The 22,227-nt window shown below is 34.0% G+C and overlaps 2 protein-coding genes across 2 annotated transcripts; both read right to left on the bottom strand.

Moving 5' to 3' along the window:
- Window positions 1-7,555: 7,555 nt before the first annotated feature.
- On the bottom strand, window positions 7,556-12,210 carry LOC132316285 (E3 ubiquitin-protein ligase RSL1-like). Its single transcript, XM_059814792.1, has 3 exons — window positions 11,597-12,210; window positions 11,397-11,473; window positions 7,556-7,803 (listed from the first exon to the last, which is right to left on the bottom strand). Exons 1-3 carry the CDS (start codon window positions 12,208-12,210, stop codon window positions 7,556-7,558), a joined length of 939 nt encoding a protein of 312 aa, XP_059670775.1.
- A 1,280-nt stretch (window positions 12,211-13,490) lies between these two features.
- Window positions 13,491-19,217, bottom strand: LOC132316284 (uncharacterized). The gene is made up of 2 exons (XM_059814791.1): window positions 18,755-19,217; window positions 13,491-13,570 (listed from the first exon to the last, which is right to left on the bottom strand). The coding sequence occupies exons 1-2, from the start codon at window positions 19,215-19,217 to the stop codon at window positions 13,491-13,493; spliced, it is 543 nt and encodes a 180-aa protein (XP_059670774.1).
- Between the last annotated feature and the right edge of the window lie 3,010 nt (window positions 19,218-22,227).

Raw genomic sequence — 22,227 nt, 5'->3', positions numbered from 1 at the left:
CCATGGGATCCACAAACAATCTGTGATTTTTCACATGTACAACCACAACAGCTCGCATCAATTCCCTATATGTTGTAAGGCACACAACACAAAACAAAGAATAATATCCCAATTTCACACAAAAAAAAAAAAAAAAAGAATAATATCCCAATTTGAATCTGAGATGGGTTCTCAAGCACAAAACAAAAGAAAGATAACAAATGAGAAGCTTGTTAGACTATTTACAAAATCAAATTAGAGGATTTACAAACCCAAATCACAAATTTTAAGATTCGGAAAGATATCAAAATAATTTTGAATGAATTTGTAAAATTAGGAATTATGAAGAAATGACTTTTCCCGATAAGTCTTTGAACATAGATGAGATAGTACACGGGCACCAAAAAAGAGTATGAGAATTGCGGAAAACGATTACTTATATTTAGAAATCTGGGACAAAGAATTGAAGATCTGGATTGCAATTCATTATTGCACTATTACTTATAAAGAAGTAGGAACACTTATATTTGGAAACTTGGACAAACAACTGAATAATTGGGCATTGCACTAATCAAGAAGAGGACAATTATTATCAGGAGACGAAGTGAATTTATATTGAGAGATTTGAGAAAGTAAGACAACGCTATATGACAAACCTATGACAAGTGTGGTCCGCATGTGTAGTCCACCCAACCTATGTGATAGTGTGGTTCAACACTCGTGTTAGCACACAGGTGTGATAGTGTGGATCACATGTGTAGTACATCATACCGTTGCAATACTTGTAGTAACACAAGTGTGTTAGTGTGGATCACATGTGTAGTACATCATCATACCGTTGCAACACTTGTGGTCACACAGGTGTGATAATGTGGACCACATGTGTAGTACATCATATCGCTGCAGCACTCGTGTTACCACCCATGTGATAGTGTGAACCATGTGTAATACATCTTATCGTTGCAACATCATCATCGGTGTGACAAGTATGGGTAGAGACTATATCGTGCAACACTACCGTTGCAACGCTGTTATCACTCTAATGGTTTGTAATGTCTTGTACATCATAATAGATAGGTTCGTAAATGCATTTTTGATTTGAGAAGGTAACGATGTATTAGTATGAAAAGTGTGGATAGCATGAACTTTATTACTTCATTTGCTTTGCCAAAACTATTTGGAGATTTGAAAAGGTAATGCATGCATAACATGTAACATGTTATGCATCTTTACATTAGTAAATTTTGATTTTTTGCGCACGTAATTACAGATTTTACATTTTTGTGGGTTTGTGCAATCTACCCATAAAAGTTTTGTGATTTATTTACCGCTAGCTTAGTAAATGCACATGTGTGGCTTTGATTTGTGGCTTCAATTTGTGGGGCTACCTAGACTATAAATGCAGATTCGTGGCTTCAATTTGTGGAACAATGTCTTTTGAACGTTGGACATGAGTGTGGTAGATGTTACTTGCAACATTTTATTGAACGTGGTGCATCATTTACGGTTAGATTAATAAAAGTAGATTGTTGTCTCTAATTCAACACTTCATAAAATGCAAATTCGTGGCTTCATTGTGTGGGGCTAACCAGACTAGTTAGTAAATACAAATTACTGAACTCAAACTGTGACCTAACCATATTTACAGCAAGTCTTGGTGTAATTTCTTCAGTTTTAAGATATATAGTGCATCATTTACAACTGGTTAGTAAATGCAAATTCGTGGCTTGTGACACTAACCAGACACTTGGATATGAAAACTTGCTTAATGTCGGTTTAGTGTTAGGTTTGTAAATCTTGATTTCTAAACTCCATTTGTGGGGCTAATAAGACTTCACTGTCATGACTTTGTTGGCGTGAGTCATGTAATTAGCCTGCTATAGAAACCTTAGATATAGGAATCCCTTCAATCAAGGGTCAAACTTAATTATAGCCATAGATACTGTATCCTAAAATAGTTTTCTTATATCTATATATCTTGTACTTTGTTCTATGAAACAATATATGAAAATCACAGTTTGACATGGTATCAGAGCATGATCTTGGGTTCCCTGTTTCTTGATTAAGCTGGGGTCCAAACTGCTCGGCATCCATGGCTGACTCCACCGAATTGACACCACCTCCCATTTCCACCGAAACCATCCTTAACAATCTGACACAAAAATGACGGAGGTCTTGACAAGGGCCCAGACCTCTTCTTTACCCATCACTAATTCCCCAACAGTTCCAATAAGTATCAAGTTAGATGGTTCTAACTATGTTTTATGGTCCCAGGTTATTAAGATGCACATCTCAGGATAAGACAAACTGGGATATATCAATGGAGACTACCCTCCACCACTAAAAATTGACCCATCATTTAGTAAATGGCGAACTGAGAATGCCATGGTGAAAGGATGGTTGTTAAACACAATGGACTACTCCTTAGTTGTGAACTTTATTCGCTACCCAACAGCTAAGCAGGTATGGGACTCTACTGCCACAACATACTTTGATGGAACTGACACCTCGCAGGTATATGATCTCAGACGTCGTATTTCTCAGATGAAACAAGCAGGCGGATCGATAGAGAAATACTACAATAATCTATAGGGTTTGTGGCGAGAGATCGATTTTCATCGTCCCAATCCAATGGAATGTGCAACCGACATACAGAAATACAACTCAATTCTACAGGAGGAGAGAGTGTATATTTTTCTAGATGGGCTAGATGATCAACTAGACAATGTTCGAAGTGATGTTCTCCAACTGAAGCCTTTCCCCACAGTTGAGCAAGCATATGCTCACGTTCGAAGAGAGGATATCCGCCAATCTGTGATGGCATCAGGAGCAGAGACAGTGGCTAGTGGTGCTGTTATGGCCACCAAAGGTATGAAATCTACCCAGTCATAAACCTTGGTGAAGTCTGGGTCATCCTCACGATCCAAGGGTCACGCTGATGGGAACAATTGCACTCACTGTGGCAGTACAAAACATTCCCGGGAAACATGCTTCAAACTACATGGCTATCCAAACTGGTGGCATGAATTACAAGCCCAAAAGAAACGAGATGCTCCTGTGATTGAAGATGGCACGGGTCGAGTAGTGGTGGCCACTGCGGAATCTCAATTGCCACTTGTTCCCATAGCTGAATCTTCCACTTCACTCCCGGATCAAGGTAATTGTGGTCATGTTTTTATATACCTTTACTTCTCGGAATGATGGCGCCTGGATTATTGACTCCGAGGCAACTGATCATATGACATTTGATCCAAATAACTTCTCCAACACAACTCAACCATGGAGGACTTGCATTGCCAATGCCAATGGGGCCACTTACCCAGTCACAGGGGCTGGAACCGTGCCCTTATCTCCCTCTCTTTCTTTATCTCACACGCTCCTTATTCCGTCTCTCTCAAATAAATTGATGTTTGTGAGTCAAGTTACAGAAGAACTCAATTGTGTAGTACTGATATACACTACTTTCTGTTTTCTTCAGAATATTCTCAGCAAGGAGATTATTGGGCATAGTAGTAAGAGGGGGGACTGTATTACGTAGATGACTTCAGCCCGGGCATAGCAAATCGCACGCACAATCAGATCAGTAGAAAAGAAAAGGGAGATTTGGCTGTGGCATCGGCGTTTAGGACATCCATCATTTGGTTATCTACGACATTTATTCCCAGTTTTATTTCCAGTTTGCAGAATATAGATTTTAAATGTGATACATGTATCATGGTTAAAAGCCACAGAGTCCCTTATCTAATAAGCTTGAATAAAAGTAATATTCCATTTGTTTTGATACACTCCGATGTGTGGGGACCATCCCCGATAACTACTTCCTCTAGTTTCCGTTGGTTTGTAATTTTTGTTGACGATTGTACTCGAATGACATGGCTCTACTAGCTGAAAACTAAAGATGAAGTTTTCACCGTGTTTCAAGCATTTCATGCCATGATTCAGACCCAATTCTCCTCAAAGATAAAAATCCTCCGTTCCGATAATGGTAGTGAATTCATTAACCAAAGCTTTCAGGCTTATTTCCAGTAACATAGTCTCCTCCATGAGACCTCATGCTTTCAGACACTGCAACAAAATGGCGTCGCCGAGAGGAAAAATAGGCACATTCTTGAAACTGCTCGAGCATTACTCCTTGGAGCAAAGGTACCAAGTCGCCTTTGGGGGGATACGGTGGCTACTGCCGTGTACTTAATCAACTGTATGCCATCTAAAATTCTCTAATTTAAAACTCCCCTACAAATCCTCTCTACCCATACCTCCCTACATACTACATTGATACTTCTTCCTAGAACTTTCGAATGTGTTGTTTTTGTCCATCTCCACAAGAATCAATGTACCAAACTGGATCAATGTGCAGTTAGGTGCTTATTTTTAGGATATGGTTTACATAAAAAAGGCTTTCGATGCTATGATCTCACTACCAACCGAACTTATATCACCATGGATGTCACATTTCTTGAGTCTCAGACATTTTACTCTTCACTGGTACCCAATTCTTCCCTTCAGGGGGAGACTCAAGTGGAAGAGCCAAATTGGTGGTTGATGGCTCCTGCGAGTGAGCATGAAACTAGAACTAGAGAAGTTGAACCACAAGATGCATCACCAGAAAATGCAAAATTGACATGTGCAGTGCCCGAAAATAAAGAACCTAGACATGAAGAGGCCGAAATGGAGAACCTGAAAATATAGAGTCCCCTCACTCCTTAGTACCCGAAGACCTTCTTCCTCCTGAGAATGTTCCTGAGGTAAGTACCCCTATTGCACCTTTACATGCTAATATCCTAGATTCTTCTATTGGTTATGTCTTGCCTTTCAGACACAACCGTGGGAAACCACCAGATAGATACACCCCAGATGAGAAAGAAAGAAGGACCAAGTACCCAATTGCAAATAATGTGTTTACTCAAAGTCTGTCCAAGCCTCTTAAGACTTCCACTCAAGCACTATCCTCCTGCCATATTCCCAGCAGCGTTGAGAAGGCTTTATCCGATCCAAAGTGGGCACAAACAATACAAGAAGAACTGGAAGCCTTACAGAAAAATAACACATGGAAGTTACTCTCATTACCGAAAAGAAAAAAGACAGTAGGATGCAAATGGGTGTTCTCTATAAAATACAAGGCTGATGGATCCATCGACCGATATAAGGCAAGGCTCGTCGCGAAGGGTTTTACTCAAACGTATGGCATCGACTATTCGAAAACCTTCTCACCAGTAACCAAACTGAATACGATTAGAGTCTTGTTGTCTTTTGCAGCCAACTTAAACTGGCCACTACATCAACTCAACGTGAAAAACGTCTTTCTTCATGGCGACCTTGACGAGGAAGTATACATGGACATTCCGCCGGGATATACAGGATCTTCCAAGACCAAAATTGTGTATAAATTGGAGAGGGCATTGTATGAGCTAAAGCAGTCACCTCGAGCGTGGTTTGGTCGATTCAGTTCAGCTATGAGAAAGTATGGTTATCGCCAAAGTAATTCTGATCATATTCTCTTCTTGAAACACCAACAAGGCAAAGTGACAGCTTTGATCATCTATATAGATGATATGATAATTACGGGGGATGATGTCGAAGAGATCTCTAGGCTACAAGGGCAATTGTCTAATGAGTTTGAAATGAAGAACTTGGGAGGGCTCAAGTATTTTCTAGAAATAGAGGTGGCAAGGTCAGAAAGGGGCATATTTCTTTCTCAACGGAAGTATGTACTGGATTTATTGATAGAAGTGGGATTATTGGAGTGCAAACCAGTGGATACCCCGATTGTGCAGAACCATAGGCTTGGGGAATACTCGGACCAGGTACCGGCTGATAAAGTGAGGTATCAAAGACTAGTGGGGAAGCTCATCTACCTATCTCACACTCACCCAGACATTGCTTACGCCGTAAGTGTAGTAAGCCAATTTATGCATTGTCCTAGTGAATACCATATGGGTGCAGTAATTCGAATCCTCCGTTATCTGAAGTCATCACCAGGAAAAGGACTAATGTTCTCCAAGAATGACCATCTAAATATTGAATGGTACACGGATGCGGACTGGGCAGGGAACATCTTGGATAGAAAGTCTATCTCAGGCTACTTCATATTTGTGGGAGGCAACTTAGTTACATGGAGGAGCAAAAAACATAAAGTAGTGGCATTGTCCAGCGCTAAAACTAAATTCTAAGGCATGGCAAAAGGATTGTGCGAGCTTCTGTGGCTTAGAAGTTTGCTAACTGAAGTTGGTTTTCTTCCTGGTTCGGCAATAAATTTATTCTATGATAATAAGGCTGCCATCAACATATCTCACAACCCAATCCAACACGATCACACCAAGCATGTGGAAGTGGATCGGCACTTCATCAAACAAAACCTGGAAGAGAAGATCATTCAGTTTCCTTTCGTCAAATCTGAAGATCAACTGGCTGACATACTTACCAAAACAGTTTCTAGTAGAAGCTTCCATGATTCACTTGACAAGTTAGGCGTTAGAGATATCTACGCACCAACTTGAGGGGGAGTGCTGGCGTGAGTCATGTAATTAGCCTGCTATAGAAACCTTAGATATAGGAATCCCTTCAATCAAGGGTCAAACTTAATTATAGCCATAGATACTGTATCCTAAAATAGTTTTCTTGTATCTATATATCTTGTACTCTGTTCTATGAAATAATATATGAAAATCACAATATATGAAAATCACAGTTTGACAGACTTCATTTGGCTAATGCGTGTTGCTGATGCTTTTGCATTGAGTTAGTAATGACAGATTTCTAAACACTATTTGTAGGGCTATTACCAAATGAATGTGATGATATTGTACGCACGTGTTTTGCATCAATTATAGCTGAATTAGAGAATGCAAATTTTGTAAAAAAAAAAAAAAAAGTAAATGCAAATTCCGAAATTCAAATATATTTTGGAACGCATATATCTTCATCTTTTTTATTTTTCTTTAAAAAAAAAAAAAAAACAAAAAACAAAAAAAAAAAAAAAAACAAATACTTTTATTCACATATATCTTCATCTTTTTTATTTTTTCTCTGTAATATTTCTTTTCTTTATATATATATATATATATATATATATATATGGTTGTGGAACCAGGTGTGTTATAATTTTTATAAAGCATGAGTTTGTAATATAATTATATATAGGTAATTATTGATCCCTTTTTTATCTCATCTAAATCTTTTCCATTTCATCTCGGATGTTTATTGCATAATTTCTTGTTTTCCCATGAGAGTTTAAAACTCGGAATTGAATATATAGAAATTTAAAACTATTATTGACCTGTTTTAAATCAACTCGATCACTGAACAAATATTTCATGTGTATTTATTGTATTGGATAACATATTTCAACAAAATATCTGCTGAAACTATTTTTTCTTCAAAATCTCAATGCTGAAATAAACACTTCCTTATTTTACAATAAAAATAATAATAATAATGGCATAAACAAGCACTTCATTAATCTCAAGAGGTTGGTATAGTTAAAAAAGACAACCTATTTCGTCTAGTTTAAAAAGACTTAATCGAATCTTCGAAAACATCAAGTCTTACGGGTGTGTGAGTACCAGCTAAAAAAAACCTAAGAACTAAGAATGTCTTGGGCCATTTTTCTAGCCTTCTTGGTTCTTTCTCCTTCTCCACCGCAGGCAAAGAAGCAAACACCGTTCGTCTTTATCTCCTTTTCCGCCTTCTCCTTCCTCCCTCTTTCCTCAGCCTCCACCATTTCTTTCACCAAATGAGCTAATGCCGTTACGACCCTAACTACTGACTCGCTTCTGAAGAGATTAGACTCACGAGAAACGAATTCGAACACATTCTTGAGAAACCCTTGGGGGTTCCACATATCAAAAAATTTCTCTAAGTATCTATTGTGCATTGCTTTTATTATTTTGAGTGTTTTGTTTTTATTCTTCAATTTATTATAATTGATGAATTTTTGCACTTACAGTTGGAAATTAGTTATGTATAAAAGAAATTTTTTATTATAAATTAACTTTTAAATTTTGACCACAGGTGTCTTTTACTAATATGTATACATAATATTTCGGCAAATTATATGTGGGATAATTATCATTATAAAAAAATAATAATAAAAAAATAGAGTCCAACTCCCAAATCTTGAGGATATGAAATTTCGAACTCCCAACTTGAGGGTAATGCTTCGTTTTGTTGGAGGGATGGAAAAATGGATGGAAGAGATAGAGTGATGAATGGATGAGGAATCCCTAGGGAACGGAAGGTGTCTTCTCCATTTTTTGTTTGGTTGAATGGAATAGATAGTAGAAAGGATGGATGGGGTGATATTTTTTTATGTTTGGTTGGAAGGAAGGGAAATAGATTTTTTATATTTTTTTTACCAATATATCCTCACTGTATAAAATAATAAAAAATAGATATCCATTTGAATTTTTTTGACAAAGGTTAAAATTGAAAATTGCATATTGTTGGTAGTTATTCATTTTCTCTCTCCTCCCTTCCCCCCAAAATTGGGCGGATAGAAAAACATGAAGAAAGGAAGGATGAAGCATCCCTCCTTGCTTCCTCCCTCTCTTCCCTTCCCTCCAACCAAACACGAAAAGCCTCATCCATCCCTCCTCTCATCCATCTCTCCTCAATCCATCCCTCCAACCAAACATAGCATAAGAGATTAGATTCATTGTTGCTAGAATTTATTGAAATTTTTTTACCTATGAAAAAAAGACCGACAACATATTAGAATTTACTCCTAAAACAAAGACTCGGTCAATTGGGTTGTGTTCTTCTCTCCAACATACTCTGATTCAAATGGTCTAAGCAATTCAAATAATAATTTATTATTATTATTTTTTCTGAAAGATGAAGCAAATATATTAGGGTAAATTGCACTCACACTCTCTAGACTTGGGTTAAAGACATGTAGTTACAACTTAGATATTTTTTGGACAATAACATCCCCAAGTTGGTAAATTGAACAATGACAGCCTAAATCAAAATAAAAGTATCTTATTGTCATTCAACTTTATTGATGTATTTAAATTATGAATTTATCATTTTAACCTTCTAAAAACATTTTAATTTTGTCTATTAAAATGTTTATGAACAAGTTACATCCCATAATTTATACAAAAAACATAATGTTCATAAAAGAACAAGTTATATTACTCTTCAAAGAGGAATAAACAATTGCATTGGTTAGATGCAAAATTTATTTAGTGATAGAATTATTAAATATTAAATTTTATCTATCTCTTATTAGAAATAAAAAATTTGACATTGAGAAGCGATGGAGAAGATAATAACATCATTATTTTGGCATAACTTTCAATCCACATATGTTTAATTAATTGCATAAATCAAATTGGTAACAAACGCAAGAACCATATAAAAATAGGCAATGAATATTTTCATGAATAGGTAGTAATATTAATTATAATAATAATATTAATTTGTTTTAAAGTTTAGGTATATGAGCTTCTTTGTCAAGATAAAAAAAAATTAAAAAAGAAAAAGAAAAAAAACAAACTATCTACAATCATGTGGTCCAATGTTTTTAATTATTACCTTTCACAAAAAAATAAATAAATAAATAAATAAATAAATAAATTGTCTTTAGTTGTTGGTCAATTATTATGAGTAGTTTAGGAGTTATGAGAGTTTACTGGCAAATAAAGATCACATAATCGTGAATAATAAAAGAGTGTAGATATAATGTCTTCCCAAGATCAATGATCATAATTGTCAAAATAAAGTTACAGTGTGAAGGTTAATTTTGTCCATTAAAATGCTTTGAGAAGGTTAAAATAGCAAATTCATAATACAAAGAAGTCGCTTCATAAGTCAAAAGACAATAAAGTACTTTTATTTTGATTTGGAGTGTTATTGTTTAATTTACCAAATCTAGTGATGTCATTGTTCAAAAAAATATTTAAGTTATAATTATATATCTTTAACCCAAACCAAGAAATTGTGAGTGTAATTTATCTAATATATTAATAATAAGAGAAGAGTGCACATTGTAAGGCATTCGGCCACAAACCCGTATAAACAATCATTTTTTTCAAACACAGGTTGAGTGTTTGAGCTGAATATAATAAGTGCGCATGCCATTACTTGAATTTTCAAAAAATAAAAAAATAATGACAGTAGTAATTGAGAGAATTATTTTCATTAGGTTGAAAAAATAATAATAATAACTTTAAAAAAAAAAATCCCTACATAAAAAGTGCATTTTTAGATGGATTATACTTTTGGGCAAGGAGTAAACAAATCATATGGATAACACAGTATCTTGGCATGTGCAACAGTATCTTGCCAACGATTTTAGATTTACGGTTTCTTGTCTACAATTTTAGCATTTTGATTTATTAAAGTTAAATTTGCACATAGAGAATAGTCCTCTATTCAATTGGTAAATTTTATTAGTCAATCTGTGAAATACCATCTTGAAATAGGGGTAGAACTTGTAAATGTCTCGATAGTTCAGTAAATTAGTGTCTCTCGTAAATTTTGGAGTATCAGACTTCGACTTTCTGTATCTGCTACTAATCTAACTTCTAACACTTTTTACCTTGAAAAAAATAAAAATAAAAAACAATTTAAAACTTTCCTATCAAAATTTTCACACACGAAATATTAGATATGATCATGATACAATATAGATACATCAACAGGCTAAATGGAAAACAGGTAATTCATTTCTAATTTCAATACCATCATTTTCTTTTACTTGTTTGGCCAGCAAGAAAACAAGTTTTTCTAATTTTTTCTCTTTCAAAGACTAAAAATTGAATCATGTATATATATCTATTGGTTGGTGGCTGAACAGTCGGGCATCGAATAAATCTCACAAATTAGAGAAGAAAAAAAAAAACTCCAATATCATTGCCCAAAAGTTAGAGCAAAAGGCCAATATAAGACCATCAAATTTAAGTAAGGACGGCATATGGGCCAGTCAATTTGAGTTTGATTTAGTTTAAATAAAACTCATACACACTATATATATATATATATATATATATATATATATATATATGATAAGTTTAGCACGCATTTGACCATTCAATCTTCTCATAATTCATCTCTCATAATAACTAAATTCATCTGAGTTGTGAGAGAGAGACTCAATGACTTCTTTAACTTCTACCAATTTTGTGTCATAGTTGGACAATTAAACAACCACCCTACACTCCTTAAGTTTAGAGGAGGTAAGCAAACTCAATTTCCGCCATATATGATTATGTAATAAAAGAAGAAGAAAAAATAAAAATAGATTAAAAAAAAAAGTGGTATAGTTCCAATAAAATATAAATAATTTAATTATTAAAAAAAATTCTGTTTAATTCAGTTTTCTAAAAATTATTTTGTTGATTTCATGTTGTGAATTATTACCATACACATTATTACAAAAACAAAACATATATATATAAATATAAATATCTGACTGCATAGGCTGGAGTTGCAGTTGCACTGAAGATTTTTAAACTCGCTTCCACAGTCGTAGCAAAAATGGGCCCCACATCTACATTCAAATAGATTAAGAGTAAATATTTAGAAAACGAACTTGAAATGAAATAAAGAAAGTGAAATAGCAAAGTGATTGCTTTAAATACAAAATATATAGGGAGAGAGAAAGAGTGAGTACCTGCATACAATACTTCTGCAACCCGTAAAACGTTCAATGCAATGGAGGCAGCGGGGACATCTCTTCCAATTTTTCCTCTCTACAAGTATTCCGAACTGAACATCATTCCTATTTCTAATCTCTCGACTCTCTTCACATCGATAGCCGGAGTGCCATGGAAGCTTGCAGTGGAAACAGAAAATCCTCTTGCAATTGGGACACACTGATTTCTTAACATTCCCTCCACATTCGTTCACAACCAGAGCCGAGCAATTCCGATTCGGGCAGTAACATCTTTTCAACTCTAGAACGGCCGACTCGCACAGCACATCGCACCACTTGTCGAACAGTTTTGCTGGCACGACCGCCCTGCAGGAGAGAGGATCTAAGAGCTGCTCGCAATTCAGTGCCGGACATGGGACGTTGGCGACGCTGTCCTCCTCCACCTTCACTTGGATGTACTTCATCATGCAATCTGTGCAGAATGGATGAACACACCTGTTCTGGTTCTTGAATTTCTTGGTTGACGATGATAACATGGGTTCGATGCATATCTCGCAAGTGAACGTTGATGATGCCTCCTCTTCTTTCGATTCCTCTTCTTCTTGCCGGAGCTTTTGCACTGTGTTTCCCATCGTGTAATAACATAACTGGGGATATTATGTGATTAATTGGTACTGATTTTACATATATATATATATATATAGTAAGGTAACCTGAATAAGGAAAGAGTTCCAGTTAGGTTCGGAATTGTAATTCTTTTCCATTTAGGATTGGGAAAATTATGTATAAGTAGAGTTAGTCCTAATTCATTTTTTAATTCTATTGAATTTTATAAAATAATTGTAAATGCATCAATTATTATTGTTTAGGACAAAATAGTCCAGTTTTTATTTTAAATTACCAAAATATCTTTCTTAAGATAATATAATTCCAAAATAATCCCTCTCTAGTTGTTATTTATTTTTTCAATAAATTTTTTTAATTATCAACAAAATAATATATATATATATATATATATATATATATATATATATATATATGACTATTCACTGTTCTGGTGTGTAAGGAATTTATTCGTGAATTAAATCTTAACTGTTGAATATAAAAGAATAAACTATCTTTCTAACTGCCCAATAAAATCTATATAATACTATCTTGTTTTGTGAGTCTCAATTCCCGACATCTAAAATAGGACAGTGAGAGGGAGTAATAATCAAAGAAAGTTGTCTGTTCAAAGTAATTGTGTGTATAATCTATTCTAAGACCAAATTCAGAATAATATAATATAAAATAATAAATAAACTAACTTGCCAAACAAACCTATACTATTTTGCTAAGAACAAAGGAGGGAGGTAATGATGAAATCATTCCCTTGTGGCTTTTCTTAGTTTTGGCCAAAATAAGAGAGTACTCTTTTTTTTTTTTGGAAACAGGAACTCCCCTGGGCAGGGCCCGTATGGACCCACCCCAAGTTACAAACCTGTGCCATGCGCACCGGTCCCTCAACACACGCAGCAATAAATCGAGAGAAATAGATGGCTTGAAAAGAGTCGAACACCGGCCATTTCAAACCTAGTGCCAATAAGAGAGTACTCTTGCTAAGCATATGGATAACCGAATTGCTTTTTCAAACTCAAATCGAAGTGTTAGATGATACCAGAACCAATAACAAAGAGGAGGCTATCATATGCTGTATCAATACTGATTGAGTAATACAGGGACTCTCTAATAGCTCTTCTTGTTGTAATGGATTCCATTTTCTTTATGGATTTTTTTTCTCTCCTGCACAACGCTTTTTCCAAGCACAGAAACCACCCACTTCGGCAGGATTTGATAGTTTCCTAATTTTTTTGGCATTTTGAAATGGACAATAATTAGGTTCTCACTAGTGAAGATGTGAAAAATTACAAAATTATAGATGGTGGAAAGCGAGCTGGGCTTCTATAGATGAGGCCTTTTGGCGAAGCCAAGTCAATTTCGGGCCACCAAACCCTGCAACATTCACTTACCAAATCAAAGATAGTAATTTGTTAAAATAGGACGTACCCATTTATTATTGGTCCACATCAGCGATGAGTATGTTGTAAATCCTCACTATTAAGGACCTAAGTATTATCCTTTTGGAATTATGTGATATTAAGAAGGATATTTTGGTATTTTAGAATGAGAGATTTGAGGGTATTTTGGACTTGAACAAAAATTCTTGATGTATTTGTAATTATTTTGTTTATTTTAATTAAATTAAAAAGTAAACTTTTAAGATTTATTGCAATTTAATAAATTAAAAAAAATTTAAGTGCATATATATATATATATATATGCATACTCAAATAATACATAATATTTCGGCAAATTACATGTTGGACAAGAATATTCCAACTCCCAATATTGTGGATATGAAATTTCGAAGTCCCGAGTTGAGGATATGAGATTAGATTCATTACGTTAGAGTTTATTGAAATTTATTTACTTATGAAAAAAAGAAGAAGAACATATTAGAATTTACACCTAAAACAAAGACTATAATTTACACCTAAAACAAACACTCGATCAAGTGGGTCTGCTCTTTAGTGTTCTTCTCTCCAACTTACTCTGATTCAAACTATAAATTGCACTCACACTCTCTAGATTTTGGTTAAAGACACGAAGTTACAACTGGCATATTGGACAATGACACCCTTAAGTTTGGTAAAGTGAACAATGACACCTCCAAATCAAGGTAAAAGTATTTTATTGCAATTTGACTTACGAATTGACTTATTTGAATTATGAATTTACCATTTTAACCTTTTAAAAGCATTTTAATTTTGTCCATTAAAATGCTTATGAACAAGTTGTATTCCACTATTTACAATATATCAAATTAATTACAAATTATAGTTTGTCACAAAAAGCATAATGTTCATAAAATGAAAAAGTTATATTACTCAACAATTGCATTGGTTAGATGCAAAATTTATTAATTGATAGAATTATTAAATATTAAATTTTATCAATCTTTTGTTAGAAATAAAAAATTTGACATTGATAAGCGATAGAAAAGATAATAACATCATTATTTTGGCATAACTTTCAATCCACTTCTGTTTAATTATATAAATCAAATCCGTAACAAATGCAAGAATCATATAAAAATAGTCAATGAATATTTTCATGAATAGGTACTAGTACTTGTAGTAGTATATAATATATACTAATTATAATAATATTTTTAATTTGTTCTAAAGTTTAGGTATATGAGTTTCTTGTCGAGAAAAAAAAATAAAAACAAAAAGACAAAAATCATGTGGTCCAATGTCTTTAGTTATTACCTTTCATGAAAAAAAAAAAAGAAAAAAAAAAAAAAAAAAAAAAGAAAAGAAAAAAGAAAAAAGAAAAAGTCTTTAGTTATTGGTCAGTTATTATTAGTAGTTTAGGACTTATAAGAGTTTATTGGCAAATAAAGATCATATAATCTTGAATAATTAGAAGAGTGTGGATATAGTGTCTTCCCAGGGCCAATGATCATAATTGTCAAAATAAAGTTGCAGTGTACGTGAAGGTTAATTTTGTCCATTAAAATATTTTGAGAAGGTTAAAATAGTAAATTCGTAATACAAAAAAAGTCAATTCATAAGTTAAAAGGTAATAAGATACTTTTATCTTGATTTGGGGGCGTCATTGTTTAATTTACCAACTCTGGGGGTGGCATTTTCCAAAAAGTGTTTAAGTTATAGTTTTACATGTCTTTAACCCAAATCAGGAAATTGTGAGTGTAATTTATTTCATATATTAATAAGAAAATAATGCACATTATAAGGCATTCGGCCCCATAATACACGCACTATTCAAGTTAGGAGTGCGGTTTGAAAGCGAGTTCTCAAGAACTTACCTCCCAAATCTCTGCCAACACCGTTTTGCCCTGAGGACTATCAATCATATTATTTGAATGACTATGATCATATCACGCTCATTCTTGCACTTATTTCCAGTATTTGGGAAGTTTATGAATTATCCTCTTTTACTAACATCTTACAAGAAGGATAGCTATTTCTCATTTTTAATTGACACAAGAGGATTTTACTAGATCTGTCTGATCCAGCATTATAAGGACATGATTGAAATTTTATTATTAAAAAAAAATACGAAAATCTGTTTACTTATTTCTAAGTAATATATATTTGTATAGAGTATTGATCTCTTGCTCCCCATAGAGTAAGAAAATTTTTCCGCATTTTTTATAATGACCATTAGATTAAATCTAATGGTCACATTCTAAACCCACCTATAGCTTTCCTTTTAATACAAAACCACTATCACTATTTCTAGTTTTCAAATTTAATATTTACCAATAGAATTAATTATAACAATAAAAGGTAAGTACTAAAAAAATAAAAATAGAAATCTCTTCACCTCTTGAAATCACGTCTCACAATTAATTGAATTTTTTTTTTTTATAAATTTTTTTGTAAGTGTTGGAAAATTGCATCCATAACTTGATACCTATGAAGCACGGACACTCCTCCTAGGGGTCTCGTAACGGTGTCGGACACTTTTTGGACATGGACACGCGTGTCCGAGGCCCGAACATGGGATGGACACGGCTCGAACACGGCTCAAACACAGGTGGACACGGCTCGGACACGCGGGGGAAACGGCTCGGACACGGCGGGGTATATTTTGTAATTTTTTTTAAGATAAATGGGGTAACTAATGTAATTCTTTAGAAGTTTAAAAGTAAAATTTTGAAAAAAAATAATAATAATAACAACTACAGACAAGAGTACTACGCAGTAAATTTATTTTTTCTCACTTCCACTCTCAATCTCTCCTCTTCTTTAATTATCTCTGTACATGAACAAAACAATTTTTTTTTTTTTTAAAAGTTACATCAACAAGACTTTGTGAAAGACTGAAAGTATATATGTTTATTCATGCACATATTTAACCCATTATAACTATGTCTCTTCTGCACATCTTCGTTTTGGAATTTGGATCAACTTTAATTTTTCATTTATTTTCTATTTTGTCTTGTCTATGTTTTTCTTATAACAAAGATGAAATTATTGAAATTGGTCATGTTATTTGTTGTTGTTTTATTTGCAATTTTGTATTTATATATACCTGTTTGTTATTAAAAAAAAAATGAATGTGCAAGGTTCTAGTAATTATATTTTGAATATATATATATATATATATATATTATTTTATAGTCGTATCCCCGCCGTGTCCATATCCTATTTTTTTGAAATTTGTCGTGTCACCGTATCCGTGTCGTGTCGTACCCGTGTCCCGTGTCGGTGTCCGTGCTTCATAACTTGATACTAAAGTTAACATTATCTGTTTGAGTGTAAAAAAGAAATTAAAAATTACACTATTGACATACAAAACAAAGAAACATTAACTAAAAAATAATAAAAAATTAAAAATAAAATTTACTTGATTAACTTAATGTAATCTGTGATTTGCACTACACTTCACTCATAAAAAAATTAATAGATTACAATTTAAATTATTGAATACCTCCCTAAATGCATTTTATTTAAATATTAGAAATTCAATCTATTTTTCTCTAACTCTTTGTCATAAATTCTAACTAGATGTAAACACATTCCAATTACTCATTTGTCAAAATAAATCACACAATATATTTTTTCTAGTTCTACTATAATAACAAAAATTTATTGATGTAATGAGGAGATTCACAACAAAACATGCTATTATTTTATTAAATTTCAGATTTTCTTTGTAAATTAGTTGTTTTTCTTAATATTTTCTTTAATACTACTATTATTATATTATCATTATTTTTATTTTTTTAGTACTTACCTTTTATTGTTATAATTAATTGTATTGGCAAATATTAAATTTGGAAACTAGAAATAATGATAGTAAAATTGAATTAATAAACTCACAACTCAAAATTGAGAGAATTATTTTCATTAGGTTGAAAATAAAAATAAAAATAATTAAATAAAATAAAACCTATGATTTGAGTTCTCTAACACATAAAAAGTGAATTTTTAGATAGAATATAGTTTTGGGAAAGGAGTAAGACAAATCATATGGATAGCACAGTTTTGTTGCCTTGCTATGACCTGACCCTTTTTTCTTAACATAGATTTGGCATGTGCAACAGTATCTTGCCAACCATTAGCATGTTTGATTTATTAAAGTTGAATTTACAGTTCCTTGTCTACAATTCTAGCATTTTGAGTTATTAAAGTTGAATTTGCACATACGGAATAGTCCTCTATTCAATTAGTAAGTTTTATTCATATCAATCAAAATATCATCTTGAAATAGGGGTAGAGCTTCCAAATGTTATTCAGATATTATTCAAAGCCATAGGAAGATTATTTATGTAGAAAATCAGAGTTGATTTTTCTGATATCTTTCTAGAACACATACACATAAACATAGTTTAGAATTGTGGTGTTCGAATCCTGATCGTGATCATACAGTCGTATTAACATCGATCAGACGAAGCAGATCTTCTTCTACATCATTCAGAAGATTGAAAAACAGAAGTAAATGCAATCACACTTTGAAAGGGTTGGAGCATTCGTGGAGTGATGTCTGATCTACCTGCTACTCTTCTACAAATATCAAGTATAAGCCTGAGATCAAGTTGCCGTTGGACGAGGAACCGCAAAGCCAGAGGATCGTCAACGGTTGGTGTGGTGTGAACGATAGAGTGTGAACCAGAATCAAAGTTCGGTATACTTTGTTTCAAGCATAATGAATTGGTTTATTTAGACTGCACAAGTTCACGAGATTTTTCCCATAACAGTTGACGTATTTTATCAACTGGGGTTTCCTCGCTAAAATCCTGGTGTCATCTCTAACTTTATACTTTGCTTTATTTTATCTGCATGTGATTAACTATTTAATTGTTAAAATAAAGTAAGTTAGAAAAACACAAGATCTGTTTTTACAAAATATAAAACTTTCTAAAGTTTTTTCCGTTGCGTAGACTCACACAAAATAGTCACAGCATTATATATATATATATAGAGAGAGAGAGAAACTTGCATTTAATGTGTTGGCAACCTGTAATACGTTCAATGCAATGGTGGCAGCGGGGATATCTATTCCAATTGTTCATCTCTACAACCAATCCAAATTGAACAACATTCATATTTCTAATCTCTTGACTCTCTTTGCATCGATAGCCGGAGTGCCATGGAAGCTTACAATGGAAACAGAACATCCTCTTGCAATTGGGACACTCTGATCTCTTAACATTCCCTCCACATTCGTTTACAACCAGAGCCGAGCAATTCCGATTCGGGTAGTAACATCTTTCCAACCCTAGAATGGCCGACTCGCACAGCACATCGCACCACTTGTGGAACAGTTTTGCTGGAATCATCGACCTGCAACAGAGATGATCTAAGAGCTGCTCATAATTCAATGCCGGAAATGGGACGTTAGCGACGCTTTCCTCCACCTTCAATTGGTGGATGTACTTGATCATGCAATCTGTGCAGAATGGATGAACACACTTGTTGTTGTTCTTAAATTTCTTGGTTGATGATGATAACATGGGTTCGATACATATCTCGCAAGTGAAGGTTGATGTTTCGTCTTCTTTTGATTCCTCTTCTTCCAGAGGTCTCTTTTGGTTTCTCTGAATCTTTTGCACGGGGTTTCCCATGGTCTAATTCGATGTTCTAAACAGAGGATAAGACGAAGAAGACTCGCATACGTGCTCTGTTTATATATATCTATTGATATGAGTTAGAATTGCCAATGACGCTGCAAGGCTGATCATCACCAAGATACACCTTGCCAAGGTTACTCGGTTCATATCTATTAAATAGCTCTTTGCTTAAGGTGCCATGAAACGATGCACCAGAATTTAAAACCTATGACTCTGTCTTGCTCTCTAAAGAGTATATCAATGCATCATCTGATTCTTCTGAGACAATGTTTTCTTCAGTTTTTCTTTCGGTGCCCTTCTTTGGAAGTCTGCAATCAACATAGTAATGTCCCTTCTTTCCACAATTCCAATACTCAACATCACTGAGATCTATGGAATTCCTGAAATTTTGAGACTGTGTCCTTTCATTCCTTGACTTGGATCTGCCTCTATTTCTATTACTGTTACCCTTCTTCTTGTTTGAACCCTTATCTCTGCTTTCATAATTCAATGCCAAACCACTGGTGGAAACCCCTGCTATTTGTTTTCTGATTTCTTCAATCAGAATCATGCTCACAACTTCATCAAACTTCAACTTGGTCTTCCCTGCAAAGCTACTGATCGTTGTAACTGTGCCACTCTAACTCTCGGGTAACTACCCTAGAATTAGCAGTGGTCGGACCTCGTCTTTGAAGTCGATATCAGCAGACTCTAATTGCCCAACTATCTCGTTGAACGCATTTAGATGTTCGTTGAACTTACCACCTTCGACCATCTTCATGTTGAACAACTTCTTGATCAAGTGCACCTTGTTCGCTATAGAAGGCTGTTCATACATACTAGAAAGGGTTGCCATGAGAGACATCGTCGTCTTCTCGTTCTTGATGTTGAAGGCGACTGATTTTGACAACGTCAATCTGACGATGCCAAAAGCCTTCCTATCAAGTAATTCTCATTCTACATCCTTTGTATCCTATAGCTTCTCTCCCAAAGGTTTATACAGATTTTTTTGAAATAAGAGGTCTTCAATTTATATCTTCCAGAAACTGAAGTTTGTCCCATCGAACTTCTCGATCATGGATGTGGATGTCTTATCTTCTAATGACATTACTCCCACTCGAACGGACAGATCTAATCGAAAAACTTTTAAAATTTCGTCAAACACCTTCTGTGCCCTAGGTTCTCAACCAAAGGCTCTGATACCAGTTGTTGGAGTTGCACTGCACAATCAAACGGATTTGATACCAGTTGTTGTGGCGGAAACGCAAAATAAATAACACTGTTCAAGGAATCAACAAGTAATCACGAAAAAAAAAATTACGCACAAGAATACAAGATATGCATGGTTCACCCAAATCTTAGGGTTACGCCCATGGAGCACACTGAACAAATTCACTATATAAAAGATGAATAATTACAATGGAGAATTCTCTCTCAATCTCTCTCAATTGCTCTCTCTTGTATTGGAACAAATTTATCTCTAACTTTCACCCCCTCTAAAATCTGAATAGAGTTGATATTTATGGAGATCCAAACTTGTCCTACAAGAACTTGTCTTTTGTAGAATCCAAAACCAATAAGGAAGTTAAATCAGATCCAGAAACTGAATTTCCTTTAAACCAATAAGGAAGTTAAATCAGATCAGGAAACTGAATTTTTCCTAAAATTCAGCAGTGTTGGAGTTCCCATATGATTAAATATTCCTAAAAAATAATCAGACTCCACGAAACCATAATAATTCGTAGACTCAATTCGTGGGCCCCTAACACTTGAATGTGATCGATGACTTCATTTGGTTTTAATGTTTTGATTGCCGTTTTGCGTCAATCACAGCTGAGTTAAATGCGGATTATTGGACTCAATTCGTGGAGCTATTAGACCATATGTTACAGCAAATGTCTGTTAAAATTATAGTGAGCGTTCAAAGTAGGAATAAGTATGCATTTTATGCTTCAAAAATTAATTATACTTCAGCTATATTTTTAAATTATGTATATCACACAACATTCATTTGAATGCGCGCGAATGCATACGCGTTCATTCAGAGTCTGTTTGATCATTTTGTGAACTGCAATTCTTTTTCTTTTTCTTTTTTTCTTTTTTTTTTTTACTCCAGAAGCAGACTAATAGAGAGTCTTATATTAGTATTGCATTGCATTCATTCTTTGAAATTATTATATATTTTAATATATACATGTTATATCCATAGTGATGAAACTTAATTACTGCCTTAAGACAACTGAAATTGTTAATACTAATTTTCTTTCTCGTGGGTGTTAATCTTCTACACATAAAGTTCAAAAAATTTTAATTGTTTCACACTTAAAAGGTGTTTTAAACTTTTATATAAGGATCAATTGAGCATTAATTTTTCATAGTTTGATCTTTTTGTACTTCTTCTAGCTTTAGAATATGAGTTTACCTTTCCATACATATATATATATATATTTGTTTGAAACAATTCTTGATTGACTTGTGTTCGTCGTATGTTTTAAGCTTACAGATTTGCAATGTTTTAATGGTTGATTTAACTCGTACTGCTATAAACAAGGGTTTAGGATGTTATTGAATATATATAAGATGGTTAAGATCGGTTTTGATTATCTGTATACGTGTTAATATAATCTGTAAGTATGCTTGCAAATTGAAGTCCAAGTTTTGTGGTAACGCGTAATGAATCGGTAGGGGTTTTAAGTTACAGTAATAAATTTCAACTGCCAAAACAAATCATTGGGATGCTACTGGATATATATTAGACTGCTAAGATCATTTTTAAGGAAGAACAGAGGGATTGGAAGTGGTCGGAGTCGAAGCAGAAGGTCGGAAACAAGGCTGGAATGGACTGGAGGCTCACTGAGAGAGAGAGAGCCAGCTTTGGGAAGCCAAGAGCCGGCTCCCACTCTTCAAGAGCTGGCTCCAAGATGGTATGGAGCCGGCTCCATGCATATAAGAGCCTGCTCTAAGTTTCAAGAGCAGACTCTCTCCTATTTTGATGTATTTTAGTGTTTTCTGATTTTCAGGGCAC

The sequence above is a fragment of the Cornus florida genome, unplaced genomic scaffold, assembly GCF_030987335.1.
Source record: "Cornus florida cultivar Cherokee Brave unplaced genomic scaffold, ASM3098733v1 CherokeeBrave_3.0.0_Hap2_Chr07, whole genome shotgun sequence".
Lineage (NCBI taxonomy): Eukaryota > Viridiplantae > Streptophyta > Magnoliopsida > Cornales > Cornaceae > Cornus > Cornus florida.
This window is presented reverse-complemented; position numbering and strand designations above follow the sequence as displayed.

Bases quoted from the DNA above. Each gene is read 5' to 3' on its own strand.
- LOC132316284 (XM_059814791.1), bottom strand. From the start codon at position 19,217: ATGGGAAACCCCGTGCAAAAGATTCAGAGAAACCAAAAGAGACCTCTG. The intron at 13,571-18,754 runs GTAAGCTTCCAT...TGAATGTTGCAG, and splicing joins GAGGATGTTCTGTTTCCATT to GGTTTGGTGGCCCGAAATTG.
- LOC132316285 (XM_059814792.1), bottom strand. From the start codon at position 12,210: ATGGGAAACACAGTGCAAAAGCTCCGGCAAGAAGAAGAGGAATCGAAA. The intron at 11,474-11,596 runs GTACTCACTCTT...ATTTGAATGTAG, and splicing joins TGCAGAAGTATTGTATGCAG to ATGTGGGGCCCATTTTTGCT. The intron at 7,804-11,396 runs GTCAGATATTTA...GGAACCCCCAAG, and splicing joins CTGCAACTCCAGCCTATGCA to GGTTTCTCAAGAATGTGTTC.